The sequence below is a fragment of the Bos javanicus genome, chromosome 23 (genome assembly GCF_032452875.1).
Source record: "Bos javanicus breed banteng chromosome 23, ARS-OSU_banteng_1.0, whole genome shotgun sequence".
Classification (NCBI taxonomy): domain Eukaryota; kingdom Metazoa; phylum Chordata; class Mammalia; order Artiodactyla; family Bovidae; genus Bos; species Bos javanicus.
In genome coordinates this window covers 35,169,630-35,190,481 of record NC_083890.1, presented here as the reverse complement: position 1 = coordinate 35,190,481, position 20,852 = coordinate 35,169,630, and the positions used below count along the sequence as shown (strand labels likewise).

The window sequence follows — 20,852 nt, the reverse complement described above, 5'->3', positions numbered from 1 at the left end:
GCAAGTAAATTGAGTTCCTTGAAGGTTCAATCCTGGCACGCCTGTTCTCCTCACTCTATATTCTCACATATGGCTAACTCTTTATCAATGCAATTCCTTCTCCCTGGAAGACTCTCTCTCTTTTACCTCATGACTTCCGCAACATCTTTCAGTTCTCAGTAAAGACCACTTCCCCAAAGCAGCCGTTCCTGATTCTGACACAGCTCAGGGCTCCTTGTTATGTGCACAAATGGCATTCTGTGCTTTTCCCTCTTGACATGTGTCCCAATTGTGCTGCAACATGTAACTTTGAAATTTACCTCTTTCTGTTTTTCTATTAAAATTTAAGTCCTAATTCACAAAGTCCACATGTGTGCTCTTCCCTGCTGTCTATTCTTTTCATCCAGAAGGCCTTTCTTATGTGTTTGTTCAATGAAACACTTTTATTCGTGCAGAGTAAAATTCCAATGAATTTTTGATTCCGCTCACAGCATCCAGTGAACTAAAACCATTGAGGTCTTCTCTCCCCACCTAAACCCTCATACCCTGATTATTTGGATATAATTACAGAACTAGAACTGTGGGGGCTTCCCTTTTGGCTCAGCTGGTGAAATATCTGCCTGCAGTGTGGGAGGTCTGGGTTTGATCCCTCTGTTGGGAAGATTCCCTGGAGAAGGGAAAGGCTACCCACTCCAGTTTTCTGGCCTGGAGAATTCCATGGACTGTTAGTCCATGGGGTCACAAAGATTTGGACATGACTGAGCAACTTTCACTTTCACAAAACTGTGGATGCATTTGTTTTTAATCATCACCTTATTAGATAGAAACCACTCGATTTACAGTCTGTTATTCCACATACACTAGCCCTCACAGTTCACGTCTTAAGATAATGTGGTAATTGAGTCACTGACAAAAAGGCTGAATAGGACAGAACTAGAGACAGTGCTCTGAACCTGCCGCTTGAGTCTACTATTTACCATAGGATTCTCAGCTTCACTAGAGGAGTTCAATTTCTTAGCTGTACTCTCTGATGATGACAGATAAAAACACTTTAAGGAGAGCCTACAAATCAAATATTCCTGCATTGTACACAAGCACCTAATCTCTCTTGGAAGGTACAAAAGAAAGTCACCTCCTTGATGAATTGTTACCTACTTTTCCCAGATAGAAGTACCATCTTCCTCCTTATGGCTTCCTAATTTCATCCTCACCATTTTTACCTCCCTGATCACATTCTGACTTATATTATAGTTAATTATCTGCATAACACCAATTCCCACTCCTTTAATTCAGTTCCATTGGGTCTACAGGGTTACGCCAACTGCCCTGAAGTTACTATTTATTGAGTATCAAACATGGCAGAAACTGGCCAGCCATTTGTTCTTTCTGAGGTAAATATTATAATTAAAAGAAAATACCCAGCCTCTGGTATTTTGGACAAACTGACAACTGGACAAAATCTTAACTGCTATTCCAGATAAAAGTTCCTTTTGTGTGGACTTTTTTCTTTTAGAGAGAACTTGCATTCTAGATAGCATTCAGGTAAATAGAAATTGGACTGATACATTAGCTGGAAAAAACCCATTGTTGCAGGAAACAAAAGTAGACAAATCATGCATCTTCTGTGTACTTCAAGACCTATTTTATTAGGAGCTGGCAGCTCAGACAGGAAAGAGAGTCCCCGTGCATACAGGAGATCTGGGTTCCATCCCTGGTCAGGAAGATCCCTGGAAGAGGGCATGTCAAACCACTCCAGTATTCTTGTGTAGAGAATCCCCATGGACAGAGGAGCCTGGCGGGCTGCAGTCCAAGGGATTGTGAGTCCAGGGGGTCGTAAAGTGTTTGACACGATGGAGCAACGACACACAGCAAACTTCTCAAGGTGACATCCTGACATTTAGAAACAGTTTCTCTCACTAGTGTGCTTAACTACAACTCCTGCTTTTCAGTGGAAGATCACAGATAAAAGTAATATTCCATAACAGTCAAGTAACTATTTCTATCAAGGTATTTTCTGAAAGCTACGCTAGAGAAATACACTGTTGGATAGAACAGATAATGAGTAGTATAAGAGACCCAAACATGGAAGCTGCACAACCAATCGATAATTTTCTTTTTGGAAAAAGAATAAAACCTCAGTTTGGAATCATGTTTTATACAGAGATTTGCATAATCTTTGGAAATGTAAAGGATTTTCTACTCTAATTTTCCTTTTCCAGTTGAGAAAACCAAGCCCTAGAGAATTGAAGATAAGTTTTCCAAGTCAAAGAGCAGGTAAGTTAGGATTCTGATGACAGCCCAGTGACAGGCCTTAGGGTTCAGTTGCTTCATCTTTAGGCTGACAGGCTAGAGACTGGGGTACCAGTAATGGTGCCGTCTTCAGGCTGAATTGCTTTTATTTTGGGAAACGTCTATCTTTGCTCTTCACACCCTCAACTGATCCCATAAAATCTACAATCTATTGGTTTAAATGTTAATTACCTCTAAGAAAATATGTTCCCTGGTGAGCATGTCAAAGAACTACAATTTGAAAGAAGTGTACAGTTCTATGGAATACGTCACCATGGGCCTCGGGAATTGATTATCCATGCTACCTGTTCCTCATTTATCACCTAGGAAGGGAAAACAAGAGTGACAGTATTTTTCCCCCCATTTAATCACGCTCAGTGTTTTAGTGCACGCAGGCTGCCTTTACAGAATGCCAGCGGCTGGGTGGTTTATAAACCACATTATTTATCACAGTTCTGGAGGCTAGAAGTCCAAGATCAGGGTGCCAGCATGGTTGAGTGAGTGAGGGCCTCTTCCAGGACATATCCCTAAATAGAAGGGATGAGCAAGTATTTCAGGCCTCTTTCACAAGAGCCCTAATCCCCTTCATGTGGGCTCTGCCTCATGACCTAATCATTTTCCAATGGTCCCCTCTCCTAAAATCGTTACTTTGGGAATTAGGTTTTCAACATATGAATTTTGGGAGAACACAAGCATTTGGACCCAATGAGGAGACTGACTTGTCTAAGGTAACCCAGTGCCTCATCCATACTGAATGCTCTGTGGTGCTGATAGGAAGCCAAGGAGTAAGGAAGCTGAATCAGGACCAGCAGCCCCAGATGGAGGGTCTGAGATGGCAAACTCCTTGATGGATTTCACAACAATATAAGCGTGTTTCCAGGGTCTTCCTTGGTTATCAGTCATTGAGCAATCCCCCCGCCCCTCCTATACATGTTCTGATTTCAAATATGAGTTAATGACTGAGTTCTTAGACAAAGTACCTGTTGACCAACATGGAAACATAACGACTATGAATATGAAGGAAAGGGCCTTTGACAGATACAAATTTCAGTGTGGAAAGTCCTCAAGACTTTATTCACTTCAGATAGCAATTAAAAGTTTGGGGATCTCCCAAGATCATTCTTGGGTTCCATAATCAGCTAGGACTCCAAGAGCTCACTAAAAGCTGCTATACATGGTTATGGTTTATTCCAGATCTTTGATTTATTTTTAATTCATTTTTTATTTTTAGTGCAGTATAATTGATTTGCAATGCTATAAATGTCAGTTTTTGTTGAACAGTGAATAAGTTATACATATACATATATACACTCTTTTTTAGATTCTTTTCTCATGAAGCACAGACGGGTCCAAATAGGAAAAGGAGTATGTCAAGGTTGTATATTGTTATCAGGCTTATTTAACTTATATGCACATTACATTATGAGAAACGCTGGGCTGGATGAAGCACAAGATGGAATCAAGATTGCCGGGAGAAATATTGATAACCACATACATGCAGATGACACCACCCTTATGGCAGAAAGTGAAGAAGAACTAAAGAGCCTCTTGATGAAAGTGAAAGAGGAGAGTGAAAAAGTTGCTTAAAGCTCAACTTTCAAAAAACTAAGATTATGGCATCCGGTCCCATCACTTCATGGCAAATAGATGGGGAAACTGGAAACAGTGGCTGACTTTATTTTTGGGGCTCCAAAATCACTGCAGATGGTGATTGCAGCCATGAATTAAAAGACGCTTACTCCTTGGAAGGAAAGTTATGACCAACGTAAATAGCATATTAAAAAGCAGAGACATTGTCAATGAAGGTCCGTCTATCCAAGGCTAAGGTTTTTTCAGTAGTTATTGTGGATGTGAGAGTTGCACTGTAAAGAAAGCTGAGCGCTGAAGAATTGATTCTTTTGATCTGTGGTGTTGGAGAAGACTCTTGAGAGTCCCTTGGACTGCAAGGAGATCCAACCAGTCCATTCTAAAGGAGCTCAGTCCTGGGTGTTCTTTGGGAGGACTGATGCTAAAGCTGAAACTCCAATATTTGGCCTCCTCATGCAAAGAGTTGACTCACTGAAAAAGACCCTGATGCTGGGAGGGATTGGGGGCAGGAGGAGAAGTGGATGACAGAGGATGAGATGGCTGGATGGCAATACTGACTCGATGGACGTGAGTCTGAGTGAATTCCGGGAGTTGGTGATGGACAGGGAGGCCTGGCGTGCTGCGATTCATGGGGTCGCAAAGAGTCGGACACAACTGAGCGACTGAACTGATGGGACCAGATGACGTGATCTTAGCTTTTTTGATATTGAGTTTCAAGCCGGCTTTTTCATTCTCCTCTTTCACCCTCATTGGAGGCACTTAGTTCTTCTCACTTTCTGCCATTAGAGTTGTAACACTCACATATCTGAGGTTGTTGATATTTCTCCCAGCCATCTTGATTCCAGCTTTTAGGACTCATCCGGTCCTGCAATTTACATGACATGCTCTGCATATATCTTAAATCAGCAGGGTGACCATATTTAGGCCTGAAGGACTCCTTCACTAATTTTGAACCAGTTTATCATTCCTTGTCTGCTTCTAACTGCTGCTTTTTGTTTTGTTTTTTTTAATTTTATTTTATTTTTAAACTTTACATAATTGTATTAGTTTTGCCAGATATCAAAATGAATCCACCATAGGTATACTGCTGCTTTTTGAACTGCATACAGGTTTCTCATAAGATGGGTAAGGTTGGTCTGGTATGCCCGTCTTCTTAAGAAGTTTCCACTTTGTTGTGATCCACACAGTCTGGTGAGGTCACTGAAACAGATGTTTTTCTGGAATTGCCTTGCTTTCTCTGTGTTCCAGCAAATGTTGTCAATTTGATTTCTGGTTCGACTGCCTTTGTAAACCCAGGTTGAGCATCTGGAAGTTCTAGGTTTGCATAATGCTGAAGCCTAGCCTGGAGGATTTTGAGCATAACCTTACTAGCACTGGAGATGATTGCAAGTGTTCAGAAGCTTGAACATTCTTTAGTACTGCCCTTCTTGGGAATTGGGACAAGGTTGACCTCTTCCTGTCCTTTGGCCACTGCTGGCTTTTCCAAATTTTATGACATATTGAATGGAGCCCTTATTAGCATCATCTTTTAGGATTTTAAATAGCTTTGCTGGAATTCCATCACCTCCAATAGCTTTATGGCAGCAGTGCTTCTTAAGACCCACTTGACTTCACATTCTAGAATGTGGGGCTCAGAGTGAGAAACTACACCATTGTGATTATCTGGGTCATTAAGATATTTTTTGTATAGTTCTTCTGTGTACTTTTCCCATCTCTTCTGGGTCTATTCTGCTTTATTAAATCACAAAATACCAAAGAGTCAAAGTGACCTTGAGAAAGAAGAACAAAGCTTGAGACCATGGCTGCTGATTTCAAATATATTAGAAAGCTGTAGTAATCAAAACAGAATGCTTTGCTTCTGGCACAAAAACAGACACATAGATCAACAGAGCAGAACAGCAAAGCCGGAAAGAAACACACACCCGTATATTGTCGGTTAGCTTATGAAAAAGGAGCCAAGAATATCCAGTGGGGAAGGACAAGCTTTTCAAAATGGCACTGGGAAAACTGGATAGTCCTATGAAAAAATGAAACCATACCCCTGTCTTTTACCATACACAAAAGTCAACTAAAAAGGGATTAAAAAGTTGAACATAAGACTTTAAGTGATTAAACACCTAGAAGAAGACACTGAGGTAATCTTCTTGCCATCGGTCTTTGCAATGAGTTTTGGGTTTCACGCCAAAAGCAAAGGCAACAACTGCAAAACAAACAAGTGGATCCACATCAGACTCCAAAGAAGGGAACATCAGCAAAATCAAATGGCAATTTAGAGATTGTCAGAAGATATTCCAAATCATATATTTGACAAGGGCTCAATATCCAAAAATACAGACATACAATTCAAGGGCAAAAATCCCCAAATAATCCAAAATTTTAACGGAGTGTAAGGAAACTAAGAATTTCAATATATCTGAAGATTAGACTGTAGATGAGAAACACAACAAAGTTTTCCTTCTAGAAGAATAAAAGCCTGTGCCTTCCTGGCATGACTTTCTTCATCTCCACTCACTTGTTTGACAATCACAGTTCAATGTGTACATTCTTCAGTCAATAGCAATCACCCCACAGTGAGCTATAATATGTACTAAGAACAGCCCCACCAGGGGAAAAAAAATCCTAATATTGCATCCTTACTAATGAAGCATATCAAAAGGAAGGCAATTTCCAGAGTTTACCACTACATTGTTTTCTAAATTTCATTTCAAAATTGAGCTACCTAGTAAGGAAAATGAGTTAAGAGACCTCAATAATATACAGATAGAAAACCATTTTTAAATGGGAGCATTAATGGATTAAAATTTAGGGGTTATTTATTACTACTGTTGTAACTGTAGTCCTTTTAGATCTCTACTGCATCCATTCATAATTTATGATAAATATTAATACCAACACAGGGACACAAACTACTAAACTTATAGCAAATAGAGAAAGACATAGAATATATTAGGCAAGAAGTGAAAGTATTGGAAGTCAGCAATGGTAGTAAAGTAAAGGGCAGTTTTGCCTTGAGAGGAAAGAAGGTTCTCAAAGTTTCTTGAAACACCAAGGTCGAGCCAGATGTGAGGGATTAGCTTAATTTGTAAATCAGAAACTCTACCAGAAGAAATTTAAGTTCATAAAAACATTACGATGCTAAAACCCAAAATTTAACAGAGAATGGTGTAGGGTCATGTATATAGACATTCAAAATTCTCCATTGCTTAGTCCATCAGGCACTCAAGGACCACCCTCACTGAAGTCTTTCTCTATTGCTCAACCTACAGGTACCAGCATGGAGAAAGAGACAGCTCTACTCCACAGGCAGTAGAACCCTACCTTTACACCTCATGGCTTTCCTTAAGAAGCATTCCATGCAGCAGATTTCCTCCATCCCATCCCATCTGGCTGACTCCCCACGGTCAATAGGAGTCCTCACCCTGGGATCATTCCCCAATCCCCATGGCTCCAGCTCCCAGCTTCCGTGGACACCAGTGGACTTACAACTCTGTCCGAGGTATGAAAGGCTGCAGCATGGCTTGTCTGTGTGGTTCTCACTCCGTTCAGACAGTCACAGACTAGTGAGTTCTCTCCCCAAGCTTCAAATGACTCCCCCATCCCAGTGGATGGGCATGGACCTGGGGATCTCTCCCCTGCGCTTCAGCTCCCTCTCCCCCAGGTGCAGGCAGGTCCCACTTGCTCTCCTCCTTCTTTCCCCTTCCTCCTTGTCCCTTCTCTCCTTTGTCCTACCAAGTTCTGTGTGGATCCGGATGTTCCTTCTCAGTAGTCAGCGAGTCCTGCCAGGATTCACCTGGTCTTCTGTGAGAACTGCTGCGTCTTTAGACGTTCTTGATGCATCCGTGGAGAGAGGTGTACCCCACTTCCACCTACCCCTCCATCATCTTGTCCACCCCCATTTGTGCATGGATTAGAAATGAGTTTCCCTTTCTATTAAGTAACATTACCATCACCACACACATTTAACTTTTGCTTTTTGAGGAGAACACAGGTAAGTTCCACTCTCTTCAGTTCAGTCAGTCATTCAGTCGTGTCCCACTCTGTGTGACCCCAGGGACTGCAGCACGCCAGGCTTCCCTGTACATCCCGACTCCCAGAGCTTGTTCAATCTCATGATTAGATCATGAAGCTCAAACTTAGATCCTCACCTTATTAATTTTTTATACATAAAATATGCAACCTTTAAAAAATTCTCCCAATTTTCCTATTCTCCAGTCTTTGGCGATCATTTTTCTACTCTGAGTTCCCTTTTTTTTTTGAAAGTCCTTATAGTTGAGATCCTATGGTATTTGTCTTTCTCTGACTTACTTTATTTAGTGTAATGCCCTCCAGTTTCATCCATGTTGCCACAAATGGAAGGATTTCTTTCTAATTCTAATGGCTAAATAATATTTGCCTATATATGTCACATCAAATAGTTTTAATCCATTCACCTGTTGAAAGATTGTTGTTTCTGTAACAAGGCTACTGTGCATAATGCTGCAGTGAACATGGGAATACAGGTCTCTCTTTGAGACAATGAATTCATTTCCTTTGACTATATATCCAGAAGTGGGATAATGCATCACGTAAACATTCTCTTTTAAATTTCTTGAATAACCTCCACAGTATGTGTTCATGGGAGTTTACCGGTATACATCCCTACCAACAGTGCATAAGCACTCCTTTTTCTCCTCATCCTCAATAACATTTATCATTTCTTACATTTTTGGTACTAACCTTTCAAACAGGTATGAGGATATATCCCTTGTGCTTTTGATCTGCATTTCTTTTGATTACTAGTGATACTGAGCATCTTGTCATATACCTCTTGATCATCTAGATGTCTTATTTGTGAGAAAATGTCTATTCTTTAAAGATGTAGCATACATTATGTTTATTATATTCCAATATATGAAACTCAGTTGCCTACCTATATATCAACAACAAACTATCAGAAAGTGGAATAAAGAAAACAATCCCATTTGCTATTGCATCAAATAAAGATAAAACACTTAGAAATAAACAAGCAAGGTGCTGAAAGATTTTATGCAAAACCTTTAAGACATTGATAAGAGAAATTTAAAAAGAGTTACAGATACGTAAAGTTAGGTTGTCTATAGAATGTGTTTCTTGAGGTCGGATTTTTATTACTGTGCACTTTCCTCTTAGAACTGCTTTTGTTGCATCCTCTAGGTTTTTGATCATCATGTTTTCATTGTTCTTTGTTTCTAGGATTGTGTTGATTTCCCTTATGTCTTCAGTAAACTGAAGAAACTCATTATTTAGAAATGTGTTGTTTAATCACCATGTGTTTGTGTTCTTTAAAGTTTTTTTCCCTATAATTGATATCTCATATCACAGTGCTCTTGCCTTGAAAATCCCATGGATGTAGGACCTGGTAGGCTGCAGTCCATGGGGTTGCTAAGAGTCAGACATGACTGAGCGACTTCATTTTCACAATTCACTTTCATGCATTAGAGAAGGAAATGGCAACCCACTCCAGTGTTCTTGCCTGGAGAATCCCAGGGACGGGGAGCCTGGTGGGCTGCCGCCTATGGGCTCGCACAGACTCGGACACGACTGAAGCGACTTAGCAGCAGTAGCAGTAGCAGTATCATAGTGTTGTGGTCAGAGAAAATTCTTGATATAATCTCAGTTTCCTTAAATTTATTGAGGTTTGATTTGGGACCCAAGATGAGGAGAATGTTTCATGTGCACTTGAGAAAAAAGTGTATTCTTCTGCATTTGGATGGAATGTGTTGAAGATATCATTTAGGTCTGTTTGCTCTAATATTTTCTTTTAGGCTTAAGTTTCCTTATTAATTTTCTGTTCTGTTAATCTGTCCATTGTTATAGGTGTGGTGTCAACATACCCTACTATTATTCTGTTACGGTCAATTTCTCCTTTTTTGTCAGTTAATGCTTACCTTATGTATTGAGGTGCTCTCATGTAGGGTACATAGATAGTTAAAATTGTTATCTGTTTTTCTTGGACTGATCCTTTGATCATTTGGTAGGGTCCTTCTTTATCTCTTATAATAGTTTTGATTTTAAGGTCTATTTTTTTCTGATATGAAGATCATCAATCTGGCTTTTTTTTTTATTTCCATTTGCATGGAATATCTTTTTCCATCCACTCACTTTCAGTCTGTATGTGTCTCTAGGACTGAAGTGGGTCTCTTGTAGACAGCATATATATGGGTCTTGTTTTTGTATCCATTCAGCCAGTCTGTGTCTTTTGGTAAGAATGGAAGAAGATAATAGCAAATAAAGCAACTGATAGAAGATTGCTTTCCAAAATACAAGCAGCTCAAACAACTCAGTCATCAAAAGCAAAGGCAAGAACTGCAAAAATAAACTAGTGAAAGCACATCAAACTCAAAACCCCCTGCATAGTAAAAGAAGCCATCAGTAAAAATGAAATGACAACCTATGGAATGAAAAAAAAATTTGCAAATCACATATTTGGTAAGGGCTTTGTATCCAGGTATATATAAGAGACTTATGCAACTCAGTATGAAAAGAAATCAAACAACCCAAATTATTAAATGAGCAAAGGAAGAGTAAGTGTTTTGAAAAATCTGAAGAGTAGACTGTAGATGATAGACCCTGTAAGTTTTTCTTTCCAGAACAAAAACCTGTGTCTTCCTGGCATTGCTCTCTTTAACTCCAATCACCTGTTTGGTGATGCAGTTCACAGTATACATCCTTTACTCAATAGCTCACCCAACACTGACTATATGTGCTCAGAATAGCCTTATTAACTATAACAAACTAATAATTACATACTTAATCTTGAGGCATCTAAAATCTAAGGTGATTTTCAGAATTTTCCACCCCACTGTTTTCTACATTCTTTTTCAAAATTGAAACACCTAGTATGGAAAAATGAGTAGGGAACCTCAACAATACATGCATAGAAAGTCATTTAAAACTGGGAGCATTACTGGATTACATTTTTGGGGAATGTATTATTACTAATACTATTGCAATTATATTGCCTTTAATTCTCTGCTATACTAGTGGATATTGATTTAAAAGAGTAATAACAACATACAGTACATAGTGCTCAGGGTACAGTAGATTGAGAAAGACAAAGCTTCTGAGGCTGGAAGGGAAATCACAGAAAATTAGCAACGGTATCAAAATGAAGCGCAGTATTGCCTAGAAAGAAAACAGAGTTCTCTAATTGTTCGGAGACAACACGGACAAGCAAGATGTGAGCCAACCAGCTTAAACTGTGTACCAGAAACTGCACCAGAAGGAAAGTGAAGTTCATAAAAATATGCTGATGCTAAATGCCAAAATCCAGACAGTAAGAGAATAGGGTAGGGTTTATGTAGATGCTGAAAACTACTCAGAGAGGTAGACATGGAAGCAAATACACTAATGAGCATCAGAAAGATCAAAGCACAAAAGGGTCTGAAAAATAAATCATCAAGGGACTTGGTAGTGTGATCAAAAGAATAAGAGAATCAAATTAGAAAACCAAAATATAAAGACTTGTGCACATGATAGACCAGAGAATGCTCAGCAGAGAAAATTTCGGCCTTAGTGACCAGCGAACAGAAGCCTCCAGCATCAGGAACAAAATCCCTGGGCAGGACTCACGACTGTGAGTTTCTGGGAACAGCCTCAGTTTCAAAGTTTGGTCACCATACAACCTAAAAGCGAACGCAGACTAGGATTATAGCTTGCTATGACACTGAATCACAGACAGTAGTGTTTGTTAGTTTACTTTTCTCATTTAACTATAAAGTTAATGAATCACTATTCAATGATAATTGACATCATCAGATTCTAGTCAGATCCTCTTTAGTCATACAATGGATATCTGAACCTGTTATATGATCCCCAATAACAGTTTTTAGAATTGAATTTCTTGATGTTTAAGTGAAGGGGAATTGCTTTACAATACTGTACTGTTTTCGGCCAAAACATCAGCATGAATCAGCCATAGGTATACCTATGTCCCCCAACTCTTGAACCTCCTTGCCACCTTCCTTCCCATCCCACCCCTTGAAGCTGTTACAGAAAAATATGGAAGGCTTCACAAATTTGTGTTTCATCCTTGGGCAGGGGCCATGCTAATCTTCTCAGTATTATTCCAATTTTTCATTATATGTGCTACCAAAGCAAACACACAAATAACAATTGGGGGAATGTCATGGAAACATGTATAATATCATATAGGAAATGAATCGCCAGTCCAGGTTCAATAAGGACCCTTGGGGCTGGTGCACTGGGATGACCTGGAGGGATGGTACGGGGAGGGAGGTGGGAGGGGGGTTCAGGATGGGGAACACATGTTCGCCCGTGGCAGATTCATGTTGATGTGTGGCAGAACCAATATAATATTGTACAGTAATTAGCCTCCAATTAAAATAAATAAATTTAAATTAAAAAATAAAAAAATAAATATTTGAGATAAAATATTAAAAAAAAACAATTTAACAGAAAGAAAAATCATATAGTTAGTCATCTACCAATAGATGATCAATTACATTAGGAATTAGGGTATTCTGCTATATTTACCGCCTCTTATAAAATTGAATTTTATAAGGTCCAAAGTTTCATGAAGGAATTAAGCATATATTTATGCATAGCACATGAATACATGCAGAGAAATATATGCACACAAATATGTTTATGTTATATAAGCTATTATCCTCCTTGCCTGTCGCAATAAGCTCTTTAGTTGATAAGAGCGATAGTCCCAAATTTCTCCAACTTATATGTCTCCTTTTTGAGAACCACTTCTTTTATTTTCATCCCCTAATTTTAAATATTAATTTTATTCTTAGATACCATGCCATTTAAACTAACTAAGAGCAGAGAAAACCTACTAAATGCTGATATCTTATCCTTCATTAAATTATCACTATTCTGGTAATTTGGAAAAAGAATCATATTCAGATCTCATTCAGGAGGATAAAATCTCTATTTTATCAGTTCTCTTGTCCAAATTCAATTTTTGCTCACTTCAGTCTTAAATTCTGCTTACTTACAAAGGACGCACAGGAAAAGTAATATTAAAATCATGCTTGCAAGGGTCTATGATTTTATGCTTCTGTTGGCCAAAGGTAGGGCCAGGAATAATTTCTGAAATATTACAATACATCATGGAAGCATGAAGGTCTAGTTCTACTGTCAAAGAGATGTTTGGAGATGGTTCAAAAACTAAGCCTCATGGGTTGTCAGGATGTACTCCCGACCAGGCAGGTAAATTTTGTCCTTAAAAAGTCAAAGTCAAGAAGAGGCAGGCCTTGTTTGCAGAGCCGATGATGTTGTCTTGGGTGCTGACCAGGTAATATTCTTGTATTACCATTTGGAGATTTATTTGCTATTTTCTTGAAGAAACAAACATAATGAGAAGAATAAACATGGATAAGAGTAGAGGAGCTGCCAAGGTGCCTAGAAGAAGGGCTAGCCAGGAGAACCAGGCCCTCACATTGATAATCGTCAAAGACTGTAACAGTGAGTGTTTTATAGACAGAGCAGAACAAGTGCATATAAAAACAATGTTCTAGGGTCACTGCTGTTTTGCAGTCAAAGACAAAATACTTTTCTCTTTAAGCAGAGTCATCATAGCTCCTGATGTAATCCTGGTTACACACATGCAGACTGAGGGCCACAGGCATGTGTGATGTGACATCAGGAAGTGAACAGATGAGTGTATTGGTGCCCAGTCACCTCCATCTGCTTCTAATGGGACCTGGGGAAAGTTACTTGCCCTCTCCAAGTCATCACATCTTCGTTAACATAACTTGATGATCATAGTGAAGATTAAGGCTATCTCACAGGGTTCCTGTGAAACACAAATTTTAAGATGTTTTAAAGCTTTTGTGAAAGTATCAAAGACATGCATGGGGTTACTAAGGTGAGTGAGCAGATCCAAGGTACAGTATCTTTTTCTCTTAGTATTCTCTCTGTACTCAATAGTGGTGATCAGTCAGTCACGTGTTTACTCTTACCCCAGCGTGATGGTAAACCACACAGATCGACTGGACTTTTCTTGTCGTTTCAGTGTCTAAAATTCAAGCATTAGTCGATGTAGAGTAAAAACATTGCAAACTCCTAGAGGGCCTTGCTGCTCAGAGTCTGCAGAGTCCCAACATTAAACTGTCTTAAAAGAATGGCCTAAGCACTCTGGTTCAGAATTAAGTTCCAAATGTTTGCAGAGCACTGAAGTATTTCTGGCAGCAATTCAAAAATATAGGGAGTAACCTACTTCTCCAACTCTCTGTCTGTGCAAATATCATCATCCATCTAAATTTATACTGAAAGTACTCCTTCTTCTCCACCCCAGCTTCTACAGCACCAACTCCTGCTCTGAGCAACAGGGAAAGAAAAGGCTTCCCTCCACAGGATGGATTTGATAACCTCAGCTGACTAAATCATCTCAGAATGGCTCATGTTTTTATTTAAACAGGGTCCTGCCTGCTGCTGCTGCTGCTCATGTCTAATCTGCTCCTATGCCAAGGCAACTCATGCCCGTCCTGCAGTCCTGACGTGTTTGTCTCCTTACGGAAATCCCTTACAGACTTGTTTATCAATGCCGCCAGCCTCTCCCATGACTTCCATAACCTTTCCACAATAATGTTCCATAAGTTTGTAAGTACTATCGTGGTGGTGGTTTAGTTGCTTAATCGTGTCCTACTCTTGTGACCCTGTGGACTGTAGTCACCAGGCTCCCAGAAGGGAACCTCGCCGAAGTGATGGGACTATACTATCCTTTAAACAAGAAGGCTGCAGTAACACCGTCTCTAGGTCAAAGAAGCTTTCAGTTCATAAGATGTTGAAATCGAAGAAAGGATCAGTTTTGTGAAATCTCAAATAAAAGAAGTGCAATAACTTTTTCAATTTCCTTTCATTCATTTTCTTTTTTAAATTTCCATATAAATTATTTTGTATTTGTCAGCTAGGAATGCCATAAAATAATACATTAGACTCAGTGGAATAAACAGAAAATTCTTTCCTCACAGTTTCTGGGGGCTAGAAGTCCCAGATCAGGGTGCCAGCAAGGTGAGGTTCTGGTAAGAACTCTTTCTTCCCAGGCTGGTTTCTCCATGAGTCCTCACAAAGGGTGGAGCATGTGGAAGAGAGATAGAGGAAAAGACACAGAGACACAGAAACATAGAGAAAATTCTCTGGTGTTTCGCTTCATGAAGACACAAAACCTATTGGATGAGTGTTCCATCTTAAGAGCTCAGTTAACGTTAATGGGCTTCACTGGTGGCTCAGATGGTAAAGAATCTGCCCACAATGTGAGAGACTTGGGTTCTATCCCTGGGTCTGGAAGATTCCCTGGAGAAGGGAATGGCAAGCCACTCCAGTATTCTTGCCTAAGAAATCCCATGGACAGAGAGATCTGGTGGGCTATAGACCATGGGATACCCAAAAGTCAGAACCCTTTTCAAAACACAGCACTTTGGCAGTTAGGGCTCTAACAACAACAACCCACTTCAGTAATCTTGTCTGGAAAATCCCATGGATGGAGGAGCCTGGTAGGCTGCAGTCCATGAGGTCGCTAAGAGTCGGACACGACTGAGCGACTTCACTTTCACTTTTCACTTTCATGCATTGGAGAAGGAAATGGCAACCCACTCCAGTGTTCTTGCCTGGAGAATTCCAGGGACGGGGGAGCCTGGTGGGCTGGCATCTATGGGGTCGCACAGAGACGGACACAACTGAAGCGACTTAGCAGCAGCAGCAGCTCTGCAGTGAACTGGGTGGATGGAACATGTTAAATAAAGCTGAATCCCGGTCACAGAAATGAATACTTTGTAGTTTTTTTAATGGTACAAATTATTGTTCTAAGATTTGTAGGGAATAGGTTTTGAGCTACAATAGAAGGGGTGTTTACAATTGGAAACAATTATACTCTTTCTGAGGAAGTTATTTGAAAGTTGTGTGTTAATTCTTTTAGGTCAATCAAGGAGCACACAGTGGAAGAGACAGCTAATAAAAGGCGGTGCTAAAGGTTTCTATTAAATTCACGTAGTTCTTTTTACTCACTAGGTTTTCTTTTATCCTCCATTTTGACTGTCCTTTTTTTTCCAACTCTTCCAAGTAAACAAAAGATTAAATTGTTAAATATAGGTGCATGCATGCACTCTAAGTCACTTCAGTTGTGTCCAACTCTTGGCAACCCTACTGACTAGCCGAACAGGCTCCTCTGTCCATAGGATTGGCCAGGCAAGAATACTGGAGTATGCTGATGTACACTGTTGCAAGGGATGCTCCTCACCTAGGGATCAAACCTGAGTCTTGTTACATCTCCTGCATTGGCAGGAATGTTCTTTACCATTAGTGTCCCCTGGGAAGCACCAAATATTGGTACATATGTGCTATATTTGGTTCAAATAGTAAAAATAATGATAATAATAAAAAAACAGAGAAGGGAAAAGATTAAACTTAGAAAAGTTATATGTAAAATCATTTTTATAGAGACAATGTATAGAAAAGCAGGAAAAGAATGACTTTCAAATTTTGTGATGCCCCCCCCCATTAAAAAAAATACACGTCTATCAAACATGTTAGTGTTCTGGTAATGGGTTCATCTACTCAATGCCCAACAACCCTAACTAATTGCCTGATCACTTTCAGGATGAAAAATATGCCCAGGGCAAACAGTACTATATCAATGCCACCAAGAGCTGCCACACCAATTCCTTCCATACTCCCGAAGAAAGAGATAAAGCCCAGCAGACGAACGTGAGTCTTTCACCTGGGTTTTTCACTGGGTCAAACGAGACAGCATGTAGGTTACCAGACTTCAGATTATTAGAGGTTATGGTAACTGTACATGCAGAAAAAGGTGGAGGAACTGTAAGCAGTTGAAGACAATTATATTATGCACTTCATGAAGCATGAGGGAAATCAAGGAATGACTAAAGATCTGTAGTAGCAAGATAAATAACAGATCTATAAATTGTCTATGCGGACAACTTTAGTTCAACCAATGCATTAGACACAGGATCGCAGCTATTATTCTGTATGAAAATGGGAAATGAATGGGAACTTCCATGGGTAAAATATAAGATTGCAAAATTATGAATATATAAGAAATACACCCATTTTGAGTACTCCCTGTTAGTAGTGACTCCTTACTTGGGAGTCCTATACTGCACCATCTGAGGCCTCGCATCTGCCTTTCAAGGCTCTCCTGATTCTGCTTCTACTTCTCTGATACCTTCATTCTTCATTCTCAATGACTCCTCCGTCACCTTTTATTCTTAATTTGTAAGTCTCCCCTACAAGGACTATAAACATTGCCTTGCTTCTCATGGCCGCAACACTTGCCTCTGTTCTGAGGACAACACAGTTTACATATCAAGCCTCAATCCTTTATGGCAACTCCAAATTTTCACTGTTATAATCTCTCCTTTCTTATTTCCTGCATTATCCTTCTTCCTAACATTATTTAAAATGTTTCCACATGCATCCTACCTTAAAATTCTATCTTCTCTCTCTACAACCTTCTTAATGATACCAGCATTCTTTTCCCCTGTTAAGCTCATTAATAATGAGGGTGAACAAGGAAAAAGGACAAAGAGGGAGAAGAGGAGGGATTTTCAATAAGCTTAAATTTAAAGTTTATTGAGAGTTACTACACGGCCTTACATTTTACTCAGCACTTTATGTGCATTACTATATTTAATCCTATTCAGTTCTCTGTTCTTTACCAGTAAAACAGTTCATGGCTATAAAGAAATCAAGCATATTAACTAGAGATCTTCAGCCCCCCGGATTTTCAGGCTCAATTCTGCTAGTAGTAGTGAACTAGGGGGGACCCTCCACTGTGAATCCCACTGATGCTGTTACTAAAGACAACGCTGTGCCATTTTTTGCCCGGACACTTGTCAACAAAACAGACTCTTCTGATGTCAGCAGGGGGCTGGTGTGGGATCAGCTGAGGAGAGAAGCCTGTTTAGGAATGTCATGTCTTTTCATTGTCTCTTTGATGTACTATCATAAAACAATTACCAATCAAAAATCAATACAAGTGACTCATCTGATTCATTAATACGAATGAATCACTGGGTGACAATGATGTGGGCACAGGTGGAATCCCTCTTTCCTGGGTCAGGCACTGCAGCACATACTGACTTGCGTAAATACTTAGATTCTCTCACGGAAATATACAAACACAAAAGAACTCACTGAATGGTGGTAGAATTTCAGAGGAAAAAAGAAAATTCTTTATGTTATAAATTAGAACACACCAGAAGAATCAGTTCCTAAATTAAGCTAGATTTTTAATATTTCAGCAAAGTGTGAACTAACAGCTTACATTTTATCCTTTTGCAACTTTTAATACCTTCAAAAATCTCTGCATGCACATAGGAATAACCAAAAGTTTTTTTAGGTCAGCTGCTCTGAGCAAAGATCACATGTTACCAAATCCACTGCATTAGCATTATTTTAATGAGACCTTTTCTTATGGTTGCTTAGAATGAAGACCTTAGTAAGTGGACACTCGTGTTACTGTACTCCTGGAATAATCCTCTGTACCATCTAGTCACGGAGCTGCAGAGTATGAAAGAAGTGTCAGAGGCTTTCCTATCAAGCGCCATAAAGATTGAGAACATGTCAGACAAACTTCAGTCATTCATAGAGAGTCAATTCAGCAAGGTGAGCGTCCTGTAGAGGGCTTTCTTGTTTTCTTCATGAATGAAAGAGGTGACCTCTGTAATGCGTAAGGAGTTTGGAAATATCTCATTTTGTAAGAAAAAGGTTCATCACTACTTTATGTTAGACTACTACTACATAAAGCAGGAGCCTAGTCATTCATAATGATAGATTCTACTGTAAAGGAATCAGAATTTCACTGCAATTTTTGACATGTGCAGCCTTCCCTGCATTGCACATAATTCCACCAAAAGCTTGCCTCTTCCTGGGCACTGGTGATTGAAATATTTTCAAAAGTAATAGTACTAGAGAAAAGAATTTCCAAGATCAACATTTTTCTTCAAAGTATCCCAGCACATCTGCTATTGAAGTTCCACTTGACTTCTTTCTCTGTTCTCCTCAAATCAACGGATAAGAGAGGGAAGGAAGAAAAGAGAAAGTTAAAACTAAACTTGAGTTCCATTTATACTTTTTAGATTTCTAATTGTTTTCTTATAGGCTGGCTCCAAAATTGGTATCTAGAGAGTTTTATATTCATATGTCTTCCCCAAATCTTTATTTGATAATTAGAAGAAAAAAAGAGAAGCGTATATTAATAAAATGCACAAGAAGTCATTATCATTTTGGTATTCAGATTATTGTTCCAGTCTTGAAGATGATCCACGAGGCTCCCAGTAGCTGGTCAGGACTCCCATCCCTGACATCCAGCGATGAAGACAGGCGTCTTTCTGAATTTTATAACCTGTTCTACTGCCTGCACAAGGATTCACGTAAAGTTGACACGTACATCAAGATCCTGACGTGCCGAACCCGCAAAACGTGCTAAATCCACATCCATCCCATCCAGCTCTGAGATGGTCATAACGATCTATCCCACAGCAAGCTACTTTGAAATTTAGAGCTTTTTAATGCATGCTCTGTAATGGGTCTCCTCTTAACAAAATAAACACAGACACTTTAGAGATGTGAAAATCTAAGAGGGCAATTTGTTAACATTTCTTATCTCCATTTAAGAGTAAATCAAAAGAAAATCCACCCCTACAATAGAGAGAATGAAGCGCCTACTAAAATTAGTCACAAATAGCAGAAGCTGGCATTACAAAGAAGACCATTAAGAGATAATGTAAGAATCACAGCCAATTATTCTGGGTCAAGTTATTAGAATCAAAGAATTAGACAATTGTTCATGGTTCTGGTCATGCTACCAAGAAGACTGAATTCTCAGGATTCTTTATGAAAGCCAGCCACGACTTTCAGCCAAATATCACAGTGTTACACCAGACAAGACAAGTGCTTTGCACTTTTGTGTAAATAGCATGAGGTTTACTAAACTGTGTAAAGATTGTTAGGATGCTGTCTTAGTCCTTCTGGGATGTTGTCTTAGTCCTTCTGGGATGTTATAACAAAATATCACAGGCTTAAAAACAATGGTAATGGATTTCCACAGTGGGGTCATGCAGGGTCCATTCTGGTCACACACTTCCTACTGTATCCTCACACGGGAGAGGGCTCGGGAACTCTGAGTGTCTCTTATATATAAAAGCACTCATCTCATTGAAGAGGCTTCATCCTTACAACTCCATCACCTCACAAAGACTGCACCTAGGGTTACCATAACCATGGGAATCAGGATTTCAAATTTCTAGGGGACACAAAGGCTGAGACCATAGCAGATAGAAAGGTGAACTGGCTCATCCTTCTCCAGTGGCTGTCCTCACCCACACTCCATTGCATCCTCATTTCCTGCATCACCTTGCAGCCATTCCATACATTCTATCACTCTGGGTTTCACAAGTCCATGTCAGTCAAGTGTCAGCTCCATCTCATATTCAGCCTATTCAATGTCTCCTTCTCCCCTGCTGAGGTCCAGGGAACCTACCAGGAAGTGCAGATGTGTCCATTTCTGCAACCTTCCTTCTCTCTCCCTCTCTGGATTTTCATTTTTTGGATCATGTTGAAGCAGGGGAGATGGTAACGAGAAGGGAAAGTTCTGACATCATTGACTTACATGGTAGTGTTCTAGCATTTTCTTGGTCTAGATGGACTGAACTGAAATTCCTCCTGACTAACAAGTATTTCCCTTGTGGGGTATCCATGTGATTTTCTAGGACATTCACAAGTTGGGGATTCCCAACTTCATAGTTTCCTTTTTAATCAGGGGAAATATTATGGAACCACAGCTCCCCACTTGCAGTATTCTCCACAGCCTCTCTGTTTCCCTCACTCTGCAAGCACCATCTGGAGAAAATTAAGCAGCCCACAGTCAGCTGCCTACTAACTGACCCACAGGAACCCCATGTATCATAAACACTCTGATCAATTGAATGGCAGAAATACTGGTGTGTATCTGTCCCCCGCCTGGGGATTCTGGACAATTGTCCAAC

General features: G+C 39.7%; 1 protein-coding gene and 1 non-coding gene across 2 annotated transcripts; one reads left to right on the top strand and one right to left on the bottom strand.

Moving 5' to 3' along the window:
* Nucleotides 1-6,628: 6,628 nt before the first annotated feature.
* LOC133236612 (chorionic somatomammotropin hormone 2-like) lies at nt 6,629-19,452 on the top strand. Its single transcript, XM_061398731.1, has 5 exons — nt 6,629-7,351; nt 14,267-14,448; nt 16,444-16,551; nt 18,292-18,471; nt 19,103-19,452. Exons 1-5 carry the CDS (start codon nt 7,297-7,299, stop codon nt 19,292-19,294), a joined length of 717 nt encoding a protein of 238 aa, XP_061254715.1. The 5' UTR covers nt 6,629-7,296; the 3' UTR covers nt 19,295-19,452.
* On the bottom strand, nt 11,869-11,977 carry LOC133237107 (U6 spliceosomal RNA). Its single transcript, XR_009733138.1, has one exon. It is a non-coding gene; the product is annotated as a U6 spliceosomal RNA (small nuclear RNA).
* Nucleotides 19,453-20,852: the final 1,400 nt, after the last annotated feature.

What these genes read in the sequence shown, in the direction of transcription:
- LOC133236612 (XM_061398731.1), top strand. Translation starts at nt 7,297, where the DNA reads ATGGCTCCAGCTCCCAGCTTCCGTGGACACCAGTGGACTTACAACTCT. An exon ending in GACTTACAACTCTGTCCGAG is followed by an intron (nt 7,352 to 14,266) that starts GTATGAAAGGCT and finishes TTATTTAAACAG; the next exon opens with GGTCCTGCCTGCTGCTGCTG. An exon ending in ATAAAGCCCAGCAGACGAAC is followed by an intron (nt 16,552 to 18,291) that starts GTGAGTCTTTCA and finishes ATGGTTGCTTAG; the next exon opens with AATGAAGACCTTAGTAAGTG.